At 58.0% G+C, this 19,958-nt stretch overlaps 1 protein-coding gene across 2 annotated transcripts in view; it reads right to left on the bottom strand.

Annotated features, from left to right (window-relative positions):
- Positions 1-4,559: 4,559 nt before the first annotated feature.
- NHSL2 (NHS like 2) overlaps positions 4,560-19,958 on the bottom strand; it is a 28,540-nt gene continuing 13,141 nt past the window's right edge. Inside the window, exons 2-8 of one of the 2 annotated variants that reach the window (XM_026072154.1) lie at positions 14,377-14,529; positions 12,491-12,627; positions 12,029-12,230; positions 10,369-10,500; positions 6,240-8,462; positions 5,959-6,091; positions 4,560-5,384 (exon numbers count right to left, since the gene is read on the bottom strand). In XM_026072154.1, the coding sequence (XP_025927939.1) occupies positions 5,072-5,384; positions 5,959-6,091; positions 6,240-8,462; positions 10,369-10,500; positions 12,029-12,230; positions 12,491-12,627; positions 14,377-14,529 (3,293 nt within the window). In that variant the 3' untranslated portion in view covers positions 4,560-5,071. The remainder of the gene's footprint in view (positions 5,385-5,958; positions 6,092-6,239; positions 8,463-10,368; positions 10,501-12,028; positions 12,231-12,490; positions 12,628-14,376; positions 14,530-19,958) is intronic. The other variant, XM_026072155.1, reaches the window with a different exon arrangement.

Here is a 19,958-nt window from a genome sequence, read left to right as displayed (position 1 = left end):
CCGGGGCCGCCAGTCTGTGCTCCTGGGGGGGCCTCGGCCCAGCGCCAACATAGCACCCCGGGCTGGCCCTGGCACCCATCCCGCAGCTTGTCCCCAGCACCCTAGTCTGCTCCCAGCACCCCAGTCGTGTCCCCAGCACCCATCCTGCACCAGTCCCCCGCACTCCAGGCCTGTCCCAGGCACCCCAGGCTGCTTCCAGCACCCCAGGCCTGGCCCCAGCACTCTGGACTGCTCCCAGCACCCATCCCACAGCTTGTCCTCAACAGCTTGGGCCTGTCCCCAGCACCTCAGGCCTATCACTAGCACCTCAGACCTGTCCCCAGCACCCCCACTGTGCCTTTCCCAACCACCCATCCAGCAGCTTGTCCCCAGCACCCTGCAGTGGCCCAGCCAGCTCTGTCATGGGCACATGAGTGTGTGGTGGATGCTGCGGAAGCCTCTGGTGAATGGGGCTGCCATGGGCCTTCCCCAAAGCATTGGGGCCATGCCCCGTGCCCCCTGGAGCATCCTGGGGTGTCCCGCTTTGCCTGCGTGCCAGCCACCCCCATGCAAGAACCAGCACACACAGCCAGCCGTCAGCAGGGAGCATTTTACCAAGCTCGCAAGATTAAAAAGTACAACATTCAGGAGAATAAACCGTGGCTCCCCCCACCCTGTGCCCTCCATGTGGGGCTGGGATTGGGACCAGGACCGGGGCTTGGCCGGTCGCTGACCTGGGGCCTCTGGGCAGGACCCACCAGCAGCAACAGGTCTCCACAACCTGCCTGGCCTGCAGCATCCGGGGACACAGTATTGGTGGCTGTGGCACAGCTCCCCAAGGGGCCACAAGCTGGTTTTGCTGCAGCGAAACAGCCAACAKAAAAAAAAAAAAACGTTTCTACATTCATTTAGGTGGAGAGACGAGGAAACAAACGGCCAGAGATCAGTTCTTGCCCTGGAACTCGCCAGCTCTGCAGGGAGGAGCTGATTCCTCGGGACCAAGGAAACAGAGGACACAGGACTCCTGTTACGTGGCCTAAACCCCTGGCTGTGCAGCTGGGATTTCTTCCCGGGACAGCCTAGGGTTTTGAGACTTTTCTTATTAGATATGAGGTGACTGGTTTCGCTAGCAACAACACCAGCAGGTTTTTGCACTGATGTTCCTCTCCCCAGCCCGGTTTGCAGAGTCCCGTCCACTGGCCGGTTATGCTCCAGTGCCCACACTCCTCCACCATTGTCGGTTTCCTGAGCAGTCATGTGCAAAATGTACTTGTTCCCAGAGCTTCCTTCTCCCCTGTGTGTACGTCTCCGGCTGCAGCAGCTCCTCAGGCTGTGCCAGGACCGGCAAGGCCATGCAGCACGCCCCACTGCTACCTTGCTGCCCCACATGCCAGCACAGAGCCTCGTGCAGCTGGGCCTGGGGGGGAGGAGGAGGAGGCTTGGGGGGCGGGTGCCAGAGTATCCAAAACAGATGAAGCACAGAAATTTGTATGAGCTTTTTTTTCCTGAGTTTCTCAGCCTGGATCTTAATTACAGGCTTAATTATGCAACCCCATGAGAGGGAGGGGAGCAGTGTGCAAGTAATGGGAGGAAAAAAAAAAACACAACTACAGGGAGAACTGAGCCTCTTTGAGGGTAAAATCCAGCACAGTCCTGGGGAAGGGGATGTTTCCCAAGAGGTGTTTGCTCCCTATGGGGCCCAGACCAGCAGGAGGACAGCAGGCACAATCTATGTGCAGAGCTCTTGAGAGGGGTAGAGACCCTCTTGTGGGCACCAAACCAGCCTTGGCCCCTCCAAGGAATTGCTGTCGTGGTGCTGCGGTGCCTCCGCAACAGCACGAATCCTCATGCAGGAGGGGACTTGGGATTCTGTGATCCTGTCCTTCACCTCCCGCTCCACTGGCGGACCTTTCTTGTACTATAGGATCTCATGTGACAGGCACCCCTTTCCCCGCCACTCCTGGCAAAGGGACACTGAGCCTGGCTGTATCACTGTTCCCCAGGCATAGGAGGTTTGGAGCACACTGGAGCTTACAGAAGTATGTAAAGAAATAAAGTCTAATTTTTGTGAACACCCTCTTTCTCCAGTAGTCACTGTCTGGCCATTTCTCTCTTGCTACAAGCTTGCAGCCGTGCTTGTTCCTCAAAGAAGGTGACTGGCATTTCTAGACCATGCTACTTCTCTCCTTCACACTGCCTTGTGCTCTTCAGCCCTATCTTCCTCCCGCAAGATGCCACCTTGGAACAAAACGCTGCTCTGGAGGGAGGAAGGCTCTCCACAGCCTTAGGTCCCAGGCAGGGCCTGAGATGCCAACATGGAGCCGGCTGGCTCTGCCACCTGTATCTCTCACCAGGGGACGATTCATCCCCTGTACTGTGGACCTTGCACCCACGTTGCTGAGAGCTGGGGCTCCTGTCACGGCACTAGGTGTTAGCCCTAAGTTTTAGGCCAAGTTCTGTCATTATCTCCTAAAAATTCCCCTTCTCCTTCTGCAGCCATGCTCCTGTGTCTGAATGCAGCTGGAGCTGGTGCAGACATGTGCCCATCTAAGGGTCTGCAGGGGCAGGAAGGGTGTCTGGGCTAAGAGGATGGTAGAGTCACAACAGAGACCATTCCAAGGCGGACCTCAAACATAAAAAGCCTCATTGTGGAGGTGAAGCCATGGGACAGAGCAGCCAGGCACTGCCCTGCCAAGTGCCATGGTGCAGGTGCTCCTCCCCACAGAGAGTCTGTGAGATGGGACCCATGGCACTGTGATGGTGCCAGCTGGGTGTGGGCACCTGCCTGGACTAAGCAGCTGAAATTAGCTCAGGGTGGAGGGTGAGCAGGAGGAATCTCAGCTTGTTCCCTTGTTCTTGCACCTGGGCATGGGCTGGTATCCCAGAGGGAGATGTTCAGACCATCCTTTTGGCATGCCTTGGTGGGGGAGGCTGCTCAGAAACCCCTCTGCCAGCTACACAGCATCCCTCTGCCAAGGCACATGCCACCTCCTTGTAACACCCACGCGCTCACAGACACACAGACACAGACACTCGCACACATGCACGAACACACAGCGCAAGGTCTGCTGCACGTGTCAGCAATGCATCCTGGCTACTCCTAGTATGGGGCACTTTGCCAGGTCCAGCCCAGCCTTGCTGTGTCTCTGAGGGGCCCCAAACTGCAGCTCCAGCTGCTGCGGGGAGGCTGAGCTCCGGCAGCCTGGCTGATCAGCAGGGCCCCGGGGCCGTTGCCACTATGCCACCAGCTCCTGCGATGGCTGGCAGCATTCAGCAGCGTCCCAGCAGGATGTGGAGGGTGGCAGACAGCAGTGCTTTGATCACATCGCTGGCATGATGCTGCCCTGTCTTCTCCTGCTAGGAACTCAGAGGCCATCAGCTTGGGAGCTCTGATCTGCCCATCTCACTGTGGCAGTGCACACATGATGCTGGGAGGGGCCTGCCTGGTAGCGAGAGGCCATATGCCAGGGAGCCACAGAGGCTTGATCTTGCAAGAGCCTTGCCCTGGGCATGTCTGCTGGCACTAGGGAGACCTTGACACTGCCAGTGTTCCCTGGTGTTGGGAGGGCCCCCGCTCTATGCACACTCAGGGAAGTGCAGTCTGGCTGGCCTGGGGACCTGTGCGCTGGTGGGTTGATGGCACTGCCAAGAGCACTCTCCAGACACCCGCGGGACACAGCCACCGCTTTGTGAGTGGAACAGGGCACTCCGCATACACACATGTCCTGCTCAGCCTCGTGTAACTCCACGCTGCCACTGCCGGCAGACACAGACAGGGTGGTGGGTAACACTTGCCCTGCGTTGGGAGGGAGGGACCCCAGAAATAAACCAGGAGATGGATAGGATCACATCAGATCTAGGTAGATGGACCTGGCTGGGTTTGGCCAACAGCTAGGTAGGAACTGAGGACCTCCAGCAACTGAAGCAGCAGAGGTTTGCGGGAGATGCAGGTCCACCCTGCTTTTCCAGGGTACTTCAGTCCCATGCAACAGGCAGAGCCAGGGAAGGAAACTCCCCACTTCCTCAGTGCAGCGCTGGTCAGTTGCTGCCCCTTCCTTCTTGCATCAGCAGGGCCAAAACTCACCTCATGCTTTAATTTAACTGAAATCAACTGCCTCCCATGGGACCAGCTCATTCTGGCAGGGCCTGATCCCACCAGGAACGCCATGTGCCTTCACACAGACTGCCTCTGCGCTCAGTTCAGTTGGGCTCTGTGCATACAGCATTTGAAGATGGGGCATGGGAGATGGCGTTAGCATCCCTGGGTGTTGCTTTTGGGCTGAGGGCCAAAGAGCTCTTTGAAATGCAGCATTGTCAGGGGCGTTCAATTGACTGGATTTTGGCCTGAGATCATGCACTGGCTGCAGGCGCCTGGTCCACCAGTGTGGTGGGAGAGTATGCTTTGGATGATGAGTGGAAACTGCTTGTGGCTCTTCCAAAGCAACCTCATTTCCAACTGGCCCCTCATGTCTTCCCAAAGTAAATCTCCATGTATCCAGCTGAACTCAAACCTGGGATCTTTGCCTGGGAAACTCAAGTTACAGTGTCAAAAGAAAGAGAATAAAACATCATCAACACTGTGCATTATAAAAGCCATTTAAAGTACCACATGCCGAAGTGACCAAACAGTTTCAAGCTAGCTTCACTGTGGATGCTGAATTACACCTGGGCTGCAGTCCATTTCTGGCTCCCGAGAAGCAGGAAAGAGTGCTGTCCTCCAGCCAGCACATGGGGAGGTGCTGGGCAGAAGCTGGAAGGGTCCAGTGAGCTGGTTCAGCAGGGAATGATCCCATTTGTGGTGCTCCATGCCTGCCTCTTGCCCCCTTGACGTATCCCATCTCCACCAGAGCCATGGTGTCCTCAGGTCAAAACACTGCCTCTCCGTCAGCTGCTCTCCCCCCGGAGAACATCAAAAGAAGATTCGCCAAGGAAGAAACAAAAGAAAAATAAAAAGCCCAGCAGGGCACATGGACTCACATGGGCAGCCTGAGGCACCCCATCTGCAGAGACCTGAGTGCATAAAGCTACTGCCCGGAGCAGTACTCTCTGCAGCCATCTCAAGCCCTTTATAGCCAGAAGGGACTGTGCATGGTTAGGGCTGGCTCTTGGGGCTATTTGCACCATCTAGCTCAGGGGCAAACTCCGTCATGACCCTCCGAGCCAGTGGGTTTGTGGTCTTGAGCAGTTCAGCTGCAGATGGCCGGGTACCAGGGCTGGTTTTGCTGCTCTTCTTCTGTAGCAGGGCCTTAAAGTCTTCATTCCTGCTTGAGGACTTCCCCGTGCTGACTACTGCTGCAGGGGACTCGCTGGTCGGAGACCCTGAAGTCTTTACAGGTGAGTGGGAATTGGGCCGGCTGCCAAACGTGTCTCCGGGTTCCTTCCACCCAAGCACCTTCCTCTTCGACCTAAGCACCAAAGAGACGTGTGTTGGGAGCAGCTCTGGGCAGGAGCTGCCACCTCTTAGGATGGGATGAGTTGCTACAGCACTGTCCTGCCACAGGGAGAGGGAGCATCTAAAGGATGGAGGGCATGGTGTCTGCTCAGCTGTGGCTGTGGCTGTGGCTGCTCTGCCAGGGAAACAGGACAACCAGTCTGTTTGGTGGCTGGGTAATGCACTGAGCTACCTTCAAGTGCTGTCTTGGTAGATAGGTCCAATTTGCCCCAAAGTTGATAGCTGAACAGACCCTGTTTGCAGGCTAGTGACCGAGCCTGGTTACAGATCCCGCTTGGCAGACTCAGGAGACAAAACTATTCCATCTCGGAAGTGCATGAGGCTGCAACAACCTCCCTGGGGATTACCCTGAGTTTGTTCTTGAGCATCAACCCTGGTGCAGAAAATTTGAGGCATGGGGGGGGAGAGCTGTACCCAGCTCTGTGGCCATGGATGGGCACATCTGGCTTGACTGGCTGTGCCCATTACTGCACACCAAGCCGCTGCCCAGGCAACGATGCCAGAGCTGCTGATGTCCCTGGCCCTACCTGTGGATCACGGTGAATAGATCCTCTGTTGTGCGGGATGCCATGAACACATCGTCATCCTCCTCCGCAATGGAGTCGGCTGTCTTGTCGCTTGTGAAGCTCTTTTCCTCCACGCCTGCCTCTGTTGAGCTGCCTGTGCACAGGGAGGAGAAGGCAGCTGTGAAATGCCCTGCGTGGGCATGGGGTGATGCAAAGGGGACCTCCTCCATTGGTCCGTTGTCCCTGGGGTAAAACAAGACATGGGTGCAGGGAAGGGAGGCAGGGAGGTGAGGGGCACTCACCTTGTTCGGAGGGGGTCTCGCTGCCTTGCGCTGTGCCCAGGGCCTCTGGAGGAGGCAGGTCATCGAAATCTGGGTCGCAGCAGCTGGTGTCAGCATCCAGCGTGATGATGGGGCTGGGGGTCAGTGCCTGGTCCCCTGTGCTGGCTCCCTGCTGAGCTGGAACCGGTGTGAGTGGTAGGTAGAGCACGCTGGGCTTCTTGGGCACTGGCGGGGGCACCTTGGACCTCCTCCGCTCCCCCTCAGCAGCACCGCAGCGCTCTGGCCGTGGCTCATCCTCCAGGCTGCCCTGTGAGAGCCGCCGTGGCCCTGCCAAGGCTGGGGTCAAGAGGGGCTCTGCTGGACTCCTCCTCAGCTCCCCTTTCCGCAGCACCACGAAGCTGTCCTTCTCCTTGGCAGCGATGCTTGGTGGGGATGTGGGGGACAGGGGACCCTCCTCCCGCAGGGCCAGGGCCTTGTGCAGGATGCTTGGGGGCCGTTTGGCCAGTGGTGGCTTCTCTGCCACAGGAGGCTTCACCTTCCTCTCAGGCACAGTGCAGGGGCCGTGTGCTGGCTCCTCGCCATGGTCTGGGCTATCCACATTGTCCTCTGTCTCTGATCGGCTGATGGAGCGCAGGCGGACGGACTGCAGGTCCGACTGTGTGACCATGGGCATGATGGGCTGGATGGGGCTGGTCTTCTGGGCCAGCTTGATGCCGAAGGTGGAATCAGAGTGGTGCCGGCTGACTTTTGTCTTCCCCTTCAGGGAGATCTTCAGTCCTGAGAGGTCAAGGTGGGCAGGCGGTGTGAGTGGCAGGTCGAAGGACAGCCTGGACTTGGGGCTTCTCTCCATGGGGGAAGTGGGGGGCAGCGAGGACTTCCTCTCAGGGACCAGTGGCCTCACACGCACCTGGTTTGGGGAGTGCCCAAGGATCACTGATGTGGGGATGGTCGGTGTTGGGGTTTCAGACTGGCTGGAGTACCCGCTAGATGGGGACATCAGTCCAGTGCGCCTACCCGGGGAAGAGGTTTTGAGATCCACCTCTGTGGAGAGTTGGGAGGGTGTTGTGGCCCTGGAAATAGAGGGGGATGTGAGGGACTCAGAGCTGCCCCGTGCCTTGACACGCTCGATCACTGTGGTCCCTGTTGCTGTGCTAGAGCTGGAGAGAGACTGGTAGGGATCTCCAGTCTTCCAGTCTGTGAGATACCACTGACGGGAGGGGGCCACACCATCGGGCTCACTGCCTGCATTTCCCTGTGGATCTGCGTGCACCAGCCGGTGGCCCTGAGGGTCTAGTGGGATGCACAGGCTCTTGGGTCTCTGATCCTTTGGCAGCGCAGGGCCAGGCCCCACTGAGGTGACTTGCTCATCCTTAATYAGAGAGACACTGCGTGTGGGTGGTGAAGGTTTCTTCTTTGCCTTCTTGAGGGAGATGCTTTTGGAGCGTCGCCTTTGCTGAGTGTCTTGTTCCAGTCCCATGGAGACATTATCAGTGCTTGTGCTGCCCTCAGAGCTGGCACTGGGGTAGTTCAAGGTGTAGTTGGCGCTGCCCCTTCGGTTCTCAGCATATGTGATGTCCATGGAGCACAGAGAGCCTGAGTCAGTGGGCACTGACAGCGACCGCTCACGAAACCGGCAGGCTCCCCGGTCCACGTCCAGGCGTGATGGTTCCCTCTCTGTCTCTGTCTCCTCTTTGCTTCCTGGCAAGAAATTCACTCTGGTTTCTCGGCCCTCACACCTCTGGCTGCCCGTGGTGGTTGGGGGGAACTCAGGCACTGTACAGGAAAAGGAGCTGGGCCCATTGCTTCCCACATGCTCCTCCTTCGCGATGAAGAAGGAGGCTGCCCGGTCAGTGTCCATAGGAGAGCCCAGGTTTGGTGATGTGCTGGAGCTGCCTGGTGAAGCACATGCAGGCCCCTTGCTCTGGCCTGCAGTGGGGCTGGGAGGACTCGTGTAGCTGAAGGAATTGGCGCTCCATGATGGGGAGAAGGTGGAGCCCTGTGGCCCATTGCAGGCACCGGTGTAGGTCATGGCTGCATTGTCCATCTTGGCAGGTGGCTGGTAGCACCGTGCCTGCAGTGTCTCCCCGAGGTCACTGAAGGTCTTCCTCAGTGGGGCAGAAAGCGGCTGGCGGGGGCTTATCTCTTGGGTTGGCTTTTTCCCATTAGCAGTCTCAGGCACAAAGCTGCAGGACACAGACTCTGCGATGGGCGCGTGCGTGTTGAACGTGGGGCCGTTGGTGCTGCCTGCAGGGACAGACATAAGCTTCAGTGATCCAGGGCTGCACAGGCCAGGGCTGCCACATGTGCATGGCACTGGGGAGCAGTGCCTGCACTGGGGCCACCCTGGGCATCTCCCTGCTCTGCTCTCCAACAGCAGGTCAAAGGCACAGTCCTGTGCGCGTGGCTTGGCAGGACCCAGGTGCCACGAGGCCAGGACTATTTTGAGTTCATGGCCGATCTCTGCATCTCTAGCACTGAGCGGAACATGCCCAGGCTGACTGGCAGGGAAGGGTTTGCATCCTCTTATCAGATATTTTTAAGGCTCATAAATCACAATAGCCACATCTCAAATGGGAACAGTCCATGGCCTTTGTTAACCCTTGAAGTAGGCCTGAGAATTGTTGTCTGGGACATGCCAGGGACTGCATGGATGATTTAGCAGCTGAGGTGGGAGTCTCTGTGCATGGGGACATCAGCCCCATGGGGGCCAAAGTGCTGACCCAGTGCTGTCCTGCAGCTGGGAGCATGGATGGGGCCCACAAAGAGCAGAGCAAGCCACCACCCCTAGGGTCAGGGAGGGATGAGATGGCTCACACAGGTCCCACACAGGCTGCATTTCATCTGTGTCACCAAATCTCAGCTGGGAAGGGACCTGGGGAGTCTGGTCTGGTCCCCTGCTCAGAGTACAAGCAGCCACATCAGGATGTTCGAGGCCACGTCCACTTGAGGTTCRACTGTCCCCAAGGAAGGAACCATGACAACTTCTCTGGGCCCCCACCGCAGTTTCCGACCACCCGCATGGGGAAAAACTTCCTTCTACCTATGAGAGTTTCCCTTGTTTCAGCTTGTTTCCTGTCCCAGTGTACCTCTGAGAAGAACCTGGCTCCAGTTTCCCTGCACCCTCCTGTAGTGCATGGTGGCCCCCAAGCCATGACAGATGCTGTCTGGGCAGGGGTCAAACATGGGTCCATGGCAGCACGGCCATCTGGGGCCAGCCAGGGGCACCGTGAGCATCCTCAGCATGCCAGCATGGGCAGCCTCACCAGCTCCAGGAGAAGATCGAGGCAGGGCTGGTGCTTCATGCTTCTAGTACCCTGCATGAGGGACCAGGGATGGGTGAGCATGGGGCCAGGACTTGGGCTGGAGTTGCCAGCACTGAATCCAGTTGACTCCTTGCTTTGGGATCAGTGGGAGAAATCTCAGTGGCCTTCCCACCCCATAAATGTGCAGGACCATGACTCGGGATGCTGAGTGCAGTGTTGGCCCTGCACAGGCTGCTCGGGAAGAGGTAGAATTCCCAGCAAGAGGTGGGAGATTTTTGCCTTAGATAGAAATCTCTCTCCCTCATTGCACCATCTCTGCCTTTTCCCAGGATCATCTCACATAACTTACAAATTACAGCCTAATTGCTTGGCAAATGCTATTGTTTGAGAGGAGCTGTTGGGATTGGGAACAGGAACACTTACAACCTGGTAATAGCTCCTCTCACACCTGTGTGGGCAAAATCCCCATGGTCTGTCCATCCTCCTTCCACACAGGACACACAACCCTGTACTCCCACTGCCTGGGGGGGGGGGGGGGTGGGCTGTGCGGCCCCTCGGTGCTGTAATTAGCAGTTTGGGGAAATGCAGGCCCCAGGGGGGAGTCCACACTCCCATGACCCAGCCCCAGGGCCAGACCAGCATCACCAGTGCGCCCGGGACCTCGGCTCTCCAGGCAGCCTCTTCTCAGGTGGGAGCAGAGCCAGTGCAGTGGCCTTTATGTCCCCGAGGGTCAGCCCCAGTGTGGTGTCCCCAGGGAGCCTGGCTGCACCCATGCTGGGCATCAGCCCCCAGGTGGCTCTGCCCATGGTCAGGGCAGCTCTGGCAGGCACCAGCTGGGCCTGGGTACTCCCGGAGCACGAAAGCGGCTGCGCGGTTGTTGTTGTCACCTTGGTCTCGCAGGGACAGGTTAGGGAATCCGATAACGGTCCGTCTACGCCGCAGGGTGGACTTGGGGTTCATCGCGGTCTCTGTGTTAAACAGGGAGTGACGAGCACTCGCGTGCCTAGTAAAGTGCTGCCCTGTAGCCAAAACAAACACGCTGTACATGGCAGTGCCGGGAGGGCGTTGCAGGCATGGGAAGAGGGGCTGCTCAGGCAGGGGCTGAGCCCAGCTCTGTTGCTGCATCTAGCCAGTGCCTTTGAGGCATGTTGTGGCTGGATAGGGCCACCTCACCTCATGGGAGTCCCCTGACCCAGGTTTCTGCTGTGAGTGTGCAGGCAGGACTGTGGCACTGGGCAGCCCTCTCTGTGCCCGGCCCCTCTGCCTCAGAGCAACCCATTGTAGGGTGGCTCTGGGATGTTGGCTCTCCAGAGCCCCAGGGATGGGTGCAGTGCCATGCAGAAGGCCAGCACAGGGCTAGGGATGTGCACACAGGTCTGGAGGGCTCTGCCTCTGGCACTGAGGAGTTGCAGTTCAGCACACCATTGCCCCACACCCAGGCCTTGCAAAGGGCCATGGTTCTGGGCTGCCCCCAGACCCCATCCCTGCTGGCATGGTGTCTTTCTTACAGTGTGACCAGCAGGGCTAATGCTGCTCCGGAGTCATGAGCCACCCACTCTGCTGGTGAGAACCCCTGTGGTAGTATGGGGGTGGCAAGGGCAGGATGATGGAAGGAGTGTGGTTAGCAATGAGACGTGAGCTGCTGGGGAGATGGAGGCATGGTGGGTGATGCACTGGGAGGCTGGCGTGCCAGCTGGCAGGAACATGGAGAAGCCTGCTGGTGGAGATGGGTTGTAGAGAAAACTGTAGAGACCACCCCAACTCAGTGCAACAGGCTCTGATCTGTGCAGGCAAGGCCAGAGTCTGCATGGCTGGGTTCCATTGCTAATGTCACAGGATGAGGGCCAGGGATGCTAAGCCATGCCAGCACCCCAGTGACACGGAGTGCTGCAGGGTCCCTCAGACCCTGAATTGCCACAGGGCTGGGAGAGGAACCATCCTGATTCCCACAAATCTCTCCATCACGGAGAGGAGTAACTAAAAAGGCAGAAAGACATCTTCTGCCTTCAGGAGGTGTATCTTGCTCAGCTGCAGGCTACAGGGCTTCGAAGCACACCTTGCCCGTGCATAACAGAAGGGATGCCTCAGGGCAGAGCACGTGTGCGGGACAAAGCGCAGTGCTTGAGGCTGGAAGGGCCTGGCAGATCTGTACCTTGGGAGCTGCAGCCCTGCAAGGACGGATGGATGGATGGACAGGTGAGACAGGCAGGTCGTACTGAGCACAATGAGAGCCAAGGTGACAACAGACCACGACAGCTGGTTGACGTGGCAGAAATGAGAGACCAGACTGTGGCATGACCAGTGGATAAGAAGCACGAAGTTGCAGATGGCAAAAGAGATGGCTGGAAATGACACACATGAGCAAGACCCTACTGCCCCCCTGCCCTGCCCTGGGTGCTGTCCTGGCCTGCAGGGACACAGGTTTGCAGTCCCAGCCTATCTTCCCACTGCTCTGCAACTTGCTGAGAGCTAGATGATGGGGTCGCTGCCTGGCCTGGGCTGCCTCTAGCATCTCTTCCCAACTGTAACGTGTAGGTGCTGCCTTACCAGAGACATTGATGGGGACGATGTTGGTCTGGATGGAGCAGGACTGGTGCCACTGCTTCTCCTCCACGGTGGGCAGGGGGAAAGCCCTGGTCCAGGCTGTCTGCTTGTCCGGGGTGGTGGGGAGGCTCAGGGAGGCCTCGGGAGGCCTCACACCAAGTGTGGTAGTGGTGGTCTCATCTTCGTTTGCTCGCCGACTTGGGGGCTGTGGGAAAAAAGGAATCTGAACCACCAAAGCCACTCCTGGGGGAAGGAGGAGGGATGAGGAATGGACAGAAAAGGCAAACCTTGGTCCTGCTACTTGAGTCGCCATGCCAACCCCTCCTCTCTGGGCAATGCTGGAATGGTACCTCCCTGCCCTGCCACCCTTGCAGATGTGCATGGGCAGAGGGGCCCGTCTCTCCCACCAGGACCCGCAGTGGCTGCCCTGTGTTCTGGGACAAAGTGGGGGACCCAGAGACTCACCATAAGCACGAACTCGAGACGCTTGGCAGGTGGGGGCCGGGGTGACGGCTCAGAGGGTGTGTCTGGGGGCAGGTGGCTGGCGGCGCGGAAGGTCTGCCCGGTGACCCTGGTCTCTGTGTACTGCTCTTCATACTCTTCTGCAAGATAAATGGTAGTCTGTGGGTTGAGCAGCCTCTGCATGCTCCAGAGTGAAAGCTTTGCCCCCAGGGACAAGCTGGGTGCTAAGAGGGCCTATGAATGGCCCTGGCCATCCTGTCTGGATCCTGTGCACTCACATTTGCAGGGGCAGAGAGGTGGACAGAGAGGAACAAGAAGGCACTCCGGAGCGCAGCCCATGTCTACCATAGGTCTGCAGGATAGGATGATGGCAGAGCCAGTTTGCCCAGGGTCCACTGGCTCTGGCCCCACTGTGAAGCTCACTGGCAGATCCACAGAGGACATAGAAGATGCAGTGTGAAGTCCTGGGCCAGCTGCAGGGCTAGTTGTGCTCATGGGTACACCAATGTGACACTGACTGGCCGTCTGGGTCCCTGGTCACCACAGGCAGGTGGGCTTAGGCAATGAACAGGAGGAACAGGATGTGGAGAACAGAAGCCTACCCGTGCCACCAGCAAACCCTGGGGAAGAAGTCCAGGGCTGGGACACTCAAGTCACAGCTTGGACCCTGCCAGCCCCCACTGCTTGTCCAAGAAAAGCTGCCTAGGAAAGTGCCAGGACTCAGGGGGAAGCAAATCCAGCTGGGGATGGGCAGGAGGGAACTCAATGTCTCCCCATCCTGTAATTGTTGAGTTAATTAATGCCAGCCATTGTGGCCTCATGGAAACCAGGTCTGATCAGACTAACTTAATGAGATTACAAGTTGGAGAAAGGCCAGGCTGCTGATCTAATCGATGCCTGTAAAGCATCTGATTTGAGACCACGTGACGTCTTGATTAAGAAATTGGAAGGAAACAAAATCAACAGCCATGCTGATTAGATGAAACAAATCAACTGCCAGGTCCTCATAGGCAGAAATGCTGTGGGGCTGGTGGGTGTCCAGGAGGCCCCAGGGGCCAGTTCTTGGTCTTGGTTGCTTTGATGTTTTAGTAGTGACTGGGAGAAAACAAGACCAGAGGCTGCTGGAGCAAAAGGATCTGCATCTCTTGGTCAGCTGGGCCTCAGTTTTATAGCCAGGCTGTGGGCTGTGCCCAGAGGTGCCATGTAAATGAGTTCCCAGGACAACCTGGTGATGGAAAAGCATAGCCAAGCCCTGCTGAACAGATAGGGACCTCTGGCATGAGCATGGTCTCTTCCTGTGTCCATGATGGATGCACAGCTGGAGTGATGCCACCACCAGAGTGCCGTGAAGGGAGACTGAAAGGAGACTGGCAAGTGCCGAGGGTCCCAAGAAGAACTGTGAGAGAGGCTCAAGGGCTGGGACCAACTCAGGAGCATGTGGGAGCCTGACTTCTATGGCTTGGCAAAGTCTGATGCGTGGCTTGGACAAATGCATATGGAGACATGACCCTAACAGGTATAGATACCAGATAAGCTGGTGATAGGAAGGGGAGGCCTGATGATCCTGTGGTGGATCAGGAAGAATTCTCCCCCAGAACAATTTACCCAGGCTGTGGTGGGGTCTGTGATTTTTAAATGCAGTGATTTTTAAAGCACGATCTTGCTGGTTCCTACAGCCATGGCTGTAGCGTATCCTGGGCAGTTCCTGTGTGGGGCTGTGCAGAAGAGCAGACTGGGGTTACCATGCTAGCCACAAACCTTGTAGGAGCCTTGTCTACCACAGGAACTGACTTGGCATCCTGGCTTCTGCCAGCCAGCCAAGGAGCAGGGGACAGAGCTGTGCCTGTCCTTGTCATCCTAACCACCCAGCCCACCGCTGGCCCCTCTACCTTGCAGCAAGCTCTGGAGGTTGAGCTGGGCCTCCTGGTGCAGCTGCTCCATGCCTGGCGGGTGGCCGGAGGCCAGGAACACATTCACCGGCTGCTGCCATGGCAGCTTGGCGTGGGCAGCTTTCTTGCTCTCGAGGTCTAGGTTAGAGGTGGCTGTGGGGAGGAGAGACCAGAATGAGAGGGAGGCAGTGGGGGTTTTCCACAGGCATCGCTATGGGGTGCTGACCTACACTGAACTGAGTGCAGTCCCCACCTCAAGCCAGGCACCTGGAGATGCAGGACCTACATGGGGCTCATGACAGTGGATAGGCAGCCCACGGCATGCTGTGGCCCTCACCTGCCTTCTGCATGCACAGGGACCTTTGGCATGAAGCTGCCCTGGTTGCTTGCCCTGGTGTATGCCTTGGGCTCTCCAGGAATACACGGACTTAGATGTGCCTTGCTTGCATCATGCTTGGCAAAACTTCCTCTGCAGGCCATGCTGCCATACAGGACTGGACCCCACCAGCAACACTGCCACTTGGGGCCTGGACACACTTCTCTGGGGCCCTGGCTGGCCGTTGGGCCTTCTCATGGGCTGCTAGAACTGGTCAGGAAGGGAGAGAGGTGAAATTGGGGAAGGAAGAAAGCCCTGTTACCCTGTGTAATTGCACAGCTGTTCTTGGGCTAAGAGCAGGAAGTGCAGTGTGCAGCAGTGAAGCAACCTTGCTGCGGAAGAGCAGACCTTGTAAGCTAAAATGAGGGCACAAAAGGACAAGGGGCTTTTTGCCATGCTGTTTCAGCTTTCTGCCCTCGGTACCCCCTGTCTCCCCTCCCCCCCCAGTTGGAGATGTTTTGCTGTTAGCCCTCTGGAAGGTGCTTAGGACCTCTCCTGCTTGGGCCTTGCTGTGGGGGTGTGTGTGGAGCACCATTCCCCAGGAGCAGGGCGGATTCTCCTGGGGAGCAATGTTGTGAGGCCCCCAGTCCTCACACTGCAAGAATGATGTCCTTTCCAGCACAGCTAGCTCTGCAGACAGGCCCTGCTCCTGCAGCCTGCATGGCAACATGAATTGCAGCCCCTTGCCCACTATGGGCTCCAGGGTCTTGCAGCTCCAGGTGCTGGAGAAGGGGCAGTCACATCAGCTGTGAGCGTGACCTTCTTCCAGGATGCTTTCCCCTGAGCAGCAGTCCTGGGCACAGGGTGATGGGTGGCCAGCCAGAACAGGCCAGTCCTGACCGCTGGCTCAGAGGAGTGCTGAGCTTGGTGGGTACCTCCCTGCACCTCCTCCACCTTCCCATTCCCTTTTTGTTGGATGAAGTTAACATGCTGTGCCCCAGAGGTGGGTGCATTAGAAAGGTCTCTTGGGAAAGAAAATTTTGTGGGGTTGGGTCAGGCCCAGGCCCTCTGAAATACTCATATGGGTGTTTGCCAGTGGGGAGAGTCCCTGGGGAAGGACTTGGTCTCTGCGGGGAGATGAGCGTGCTGGGAGCCGAGCTGTGCTATGGCAAACACAGGGCGTTCTGCAGTGGGAAGCCCTGCAGCCCCAGCATCTCCACTCCGGAGAAATGCTCAACAAAAGAGGATGTGGATTTCCTACTCAGAGTGGTTTCCTGCCAGAGCTGAGGGAGTGCCCTTGCGGTCACCCAGAGCCAAGGTGCCTGTGCTGCACCATCCCACAAACACGCACTGCCTCGTTAGTGTATTGGAGCCCCCCTGAGCCCCCCACGCTCTCCAAGAGCAGAAAACGCAGCTGGTTCTGCCTCTGTCTCCTGGACGGGAGCTTTGAAACAGGGGCTTGAAGGATAGTGGGAGGAAGACCAGAGCATGTCTCATCCATGGTCAGGTTTTAGGGTTKATCTTTCCCCAACCTTGGATCTGCAGCCCCTGGAGCTGGTGCAGGCAGAGGAGGGACAGGCTGTTTTGCAGCCTGGATGTCATCTTGGGAGTGAGCACTTGCACATGGTCGGGCTTCGGCATCCACGGCTATGGCCGACACAGAGCAGGGCCTGGCATGAGAGCCCAAACTGTGCTCCAGTTGCCTTGGGCACAGGGCGCTGTGTGAGGTCCTGTGCCACTGCCCATCCCCTGGCTATGGGTCTACAGCTCAAGGGCAGCATCCACATGCCTCCTACTGATAAGGACCGACAGGCTCGTGGCTCCTCTGGAGAGGAGCTCTTGGCCCTRGGCAGTGTCCCCAGCACACTGGCTGTGGGCCACATGCCAGGAGGGACCACTGGGCTTGACACCAGCCTGGTGTCACCCCCGTGGCCCACGGATTGAGGGCAGATGCTCCTTCAGCCTGTCTCACAACGTGGCCTGTGGCTTGGCTGCCAGGACTGTGATGCTAACAAACCCATGCCCATCTACTGTGGGGGCAAGGATCAGGCACAGCCTGGGCTTTCTGGCCTCTCCCAGTGTGGCGGGTGTCAGCCTGCAGCCCTGCTTTGCCTGGGCCACGCGTGGTCAGCGTTATCAGCTGCCTCAGCCCAGCCTTGGCACTGAACACACTCAAACTCTGGGGAAGTTTGAGGCCAGGCCGAATGCTGATGCCAGCCCAGCATCCCTGGGACATGTCGAATCACACCGCACATGTCTTCCCTGGGTCCACAGAAGTGACAAGTGGCAGCAACGTCAATCACAGGTCTGGTTTGCCGATGGAGAGGTGCCAGATTTTTCCAGGAGTTGGCAAGAGCTGAGGCAGCTGGCAGCATCAGGACCACCTTGGCCACAGTTTGCTTAGCAGTGAGCAAAAAGAGGGAGATGAGGCCCCAAACTCCAGCAGGGGTGAAAAGTCCTAGGAGTTCCAGTGCACAGCAATTTGGGGACCAACCCCCATCTCTTCCAGACTCTGTGCTTGTCTTGTTGCTAACACAGCCCAGCCATCATCCCTAGATGATGGAGAGCTCTCAGCACTGAATCTGCACCCAACCGCCCTTCCTGGGCTGTGGCAGCAGGTCTGACTCCAAAGAGAGCACCTCTGGCCAAAGGGGTAAATCTCCCAAGTTTAACAGACATTTAGTGGGGAGATAGTGCCAAGTGTGGGGCCCTGGGGGGGTTGGAGACCTCCTGAGGACTTTCCGATGGTGCCAGGGATTCAGGCAGACTTTCTGGGCTGTGCGCCTGTCCCCAGCCCCAGCAGCAGCAGAAAGAAGGCACTCCTATTTCCTGTGTGACATGGACTTCCCCTCTCCCCTTTCCACAGTGCTATGGGGTGCCCCAGCCCAGCGAGCACTTCTGTGCACCGCCAGACAAAATGCAGCCGCCTCTGGGGGGGATGTGTGCTGTTTAATGCCAGCCCCCACCTGAAGCATGAGAGAGGAGGCAAAGAAAGCAGTGGTGTCAGGGCAGTGCCTGGTGCACTGAACAGCCCTCGGGAAGCTCTGCCTGTGCTGGAAGGGTTGGGAAAAGACAACTACACATAACAAGTCCTGGCTTCCCAGCACCCCTTTGCACTGTTACTTTCAGGAGACACCAACAGGCAGGATCTCCTCCCAGCCCTGCTGCCATGTCCCCCCTCTTCCCTCATCTGGTTCCCTGCCGTTGGAGCCTGTTGCGGCCAGCCCAGCTCCCCCCTGGGCCACCTCTCCCCCTGCTCCTCCAGTTCACCAAGCACTCCGTCCCAAGCATCGCCCGTGCTGCTCCTGGCTGCTGTCCTGCCCGTGCTGCCTACCCTCCCTTCCCCCTCCATGCCAGTTTAGCCCAGCGGCAGAGTTTGCACAACACCCAGCATCCAAAAGCAACGTGCCACATCCCTAGCCTAGTTACTTTTATAATTTGTGTTACCATAACGACGTGACTTAACACAGGACTTTTTTTTTTTCTTTAAATAATTTGACTCGTTTCCATATCAACCAAGAGGTGTCTCTGTGTGTGTGTAAATCATGCTGAGTCTTTGCCCCTTTGCAGAGAGCCTGCATCCCAGGGGGCCAGTGCAGGGCAGCTGCTATGGATGCTCCTGGGGCAGAGCTGGTGATGCACCGTTATGCCCCAAGCTGAGCGGGGGGGGGGGATGAAATTTGCCCTGCTACAGGTGAACGCAGACCCAAGTTTTCAAGCAGGAACGTGGCTTTTGCTTCTCAGTCTGATGCCTGCCATATGGTGGTGCCTGGAGAGGATGGGGGTGCTGGTGGAGACCCCCAGACAGTGGGTTTCTTTTGTGGGGAGGCGGAAAGGGACGGCAGAAGAAAGCGGTGTGTGCCACCTCCTGCTTTTACTCTCAGGCAGGCATCCTTTAACATGGGGCTGTTGCTCCCTGCAGCCTGGCCTGCAGCTTGCCCGCTGTGCCGAGCTGTCCCCTGAGGCTAGCGCTCTACTGGGGCTGGGCAGGGAAATTTCTTTCTGCAGAACTGCTTTGCCTTGACAGCAGCATAAAACTTTGGTTTGCATAAGAGCGCCCGACTCTGAAGAGCAAAGTGCTACTAGAGGGCTGGAGGGGGCCTTGGACACGATGCGGTCTGGGTCATGGTAAAACAGGCATGGTGAGCCCCGTGGGGCTGGAAGGCTCAGGCTTGGGAAGCAGCAGTGCCATGCTGGCACGAGCCCAGCTCACAGCCACTTCCAGGCAAGCAGCAGCTCAAGCCACGCTCCCTCGTCCCAGCAACGTCACCGTCTGGTGGAGAATGGGGTCAGCAGCATGGGATATATGCAGAGCAGGACCCGGGCACCTCCCCAAAAGCATGAGCCTACGCAGCTGCAGAAAGGGAGCTGGGGCTGAGGTGGGGGCATGGGATGGGTGAAAGCCTTGAGGGAGCCGGGGACCATCCTGGGCACACATTCACCCCAGCAAGCTCTGGCCACCAGACCCACTCTCTTCTGCAAGCTGGGGCGTGTCACTCTGCTCCACCACATCCCTCTTGCCCACAGCCCCCTCCGTTTTTGAGGGCAACTTTGAGAAGTAAAACTCAGCCAGGACCCCAGAGCTGAGCCTCAGGGAACGGCAAGTAACCCTGCACCCTGCCCTGGCTCTCTGTGCCACTCTGCCTGCTTTGCTGCAGACCCAGCCTTTGGCCTTGTGGTGTGGTCAGCGGGCAATGATACTCCTGCCCGCATGGCACGCTGGCTTGTTCCCTGCTCTGGTTGTCCCCCCAGCCCAGGGCTGTCCCTCATATGGCCGCCTGCAGCATCTATGGTGGACCCAGCAGCATCTCCTGCAGACCCCCAGTCAGAGCGTCCCCAAACCACAGCACAGGACCCCCTGCACTGCTGCCGATGGAGGCAGCGAGCTCTCTGGGTAGGGTGAGGTGTCCGTACTAGGAGCCCTAAGCCCAGTGCAGGCACCCCACCGCCTGCCTTGCCTCCASTCCGGCTGCAGGGCAGCCTGGCCCCATGCCACCTCCACCTCCACCAAAGCCCTCTCCAGTGTTGGCCTCCTGCATCACTCAACCGCCTTCCCTGGAGCTAGCGATAACAAAGCCAGGCAACTTACCTGGGTGTCCTTCAGCCCCGCTGCCTGGTACCCCTGGGTGCCACCCGGAGCCCTGCTCGCTCTGGGTGGCCCTAACGTCCTCACCAGCCACCGGCACCCGCCTTAGGGGCTCAAACCACGTGAGCAAACCACAGCACTGAAACCCGGGGCCGCCCTTGTACAAAGGGGAAGTGTGAT

The sequence above is a fragment of the Apteryx rowi genome, unplaced genomic scaffold, assembly GCF_003343035.1.
Source record: "Apteryx rowi isolate R43461 unplaced genomic scaffold, aptRow1 scaffold_338, whole genome shotgun sequence".
Classification (NCBI taxonomy): domain Eukaryota; kingdom Metazoa; phylum Chordata; class Aves; order Apterygiformes; family Apterygidae; genus Apteryx; species Apteryx rowi.
The sequence above is the reverse complement of the archived record's forward strand: the minus strand, read 5'-3'. Positions and strand labels throughout refer to the sequence as shown.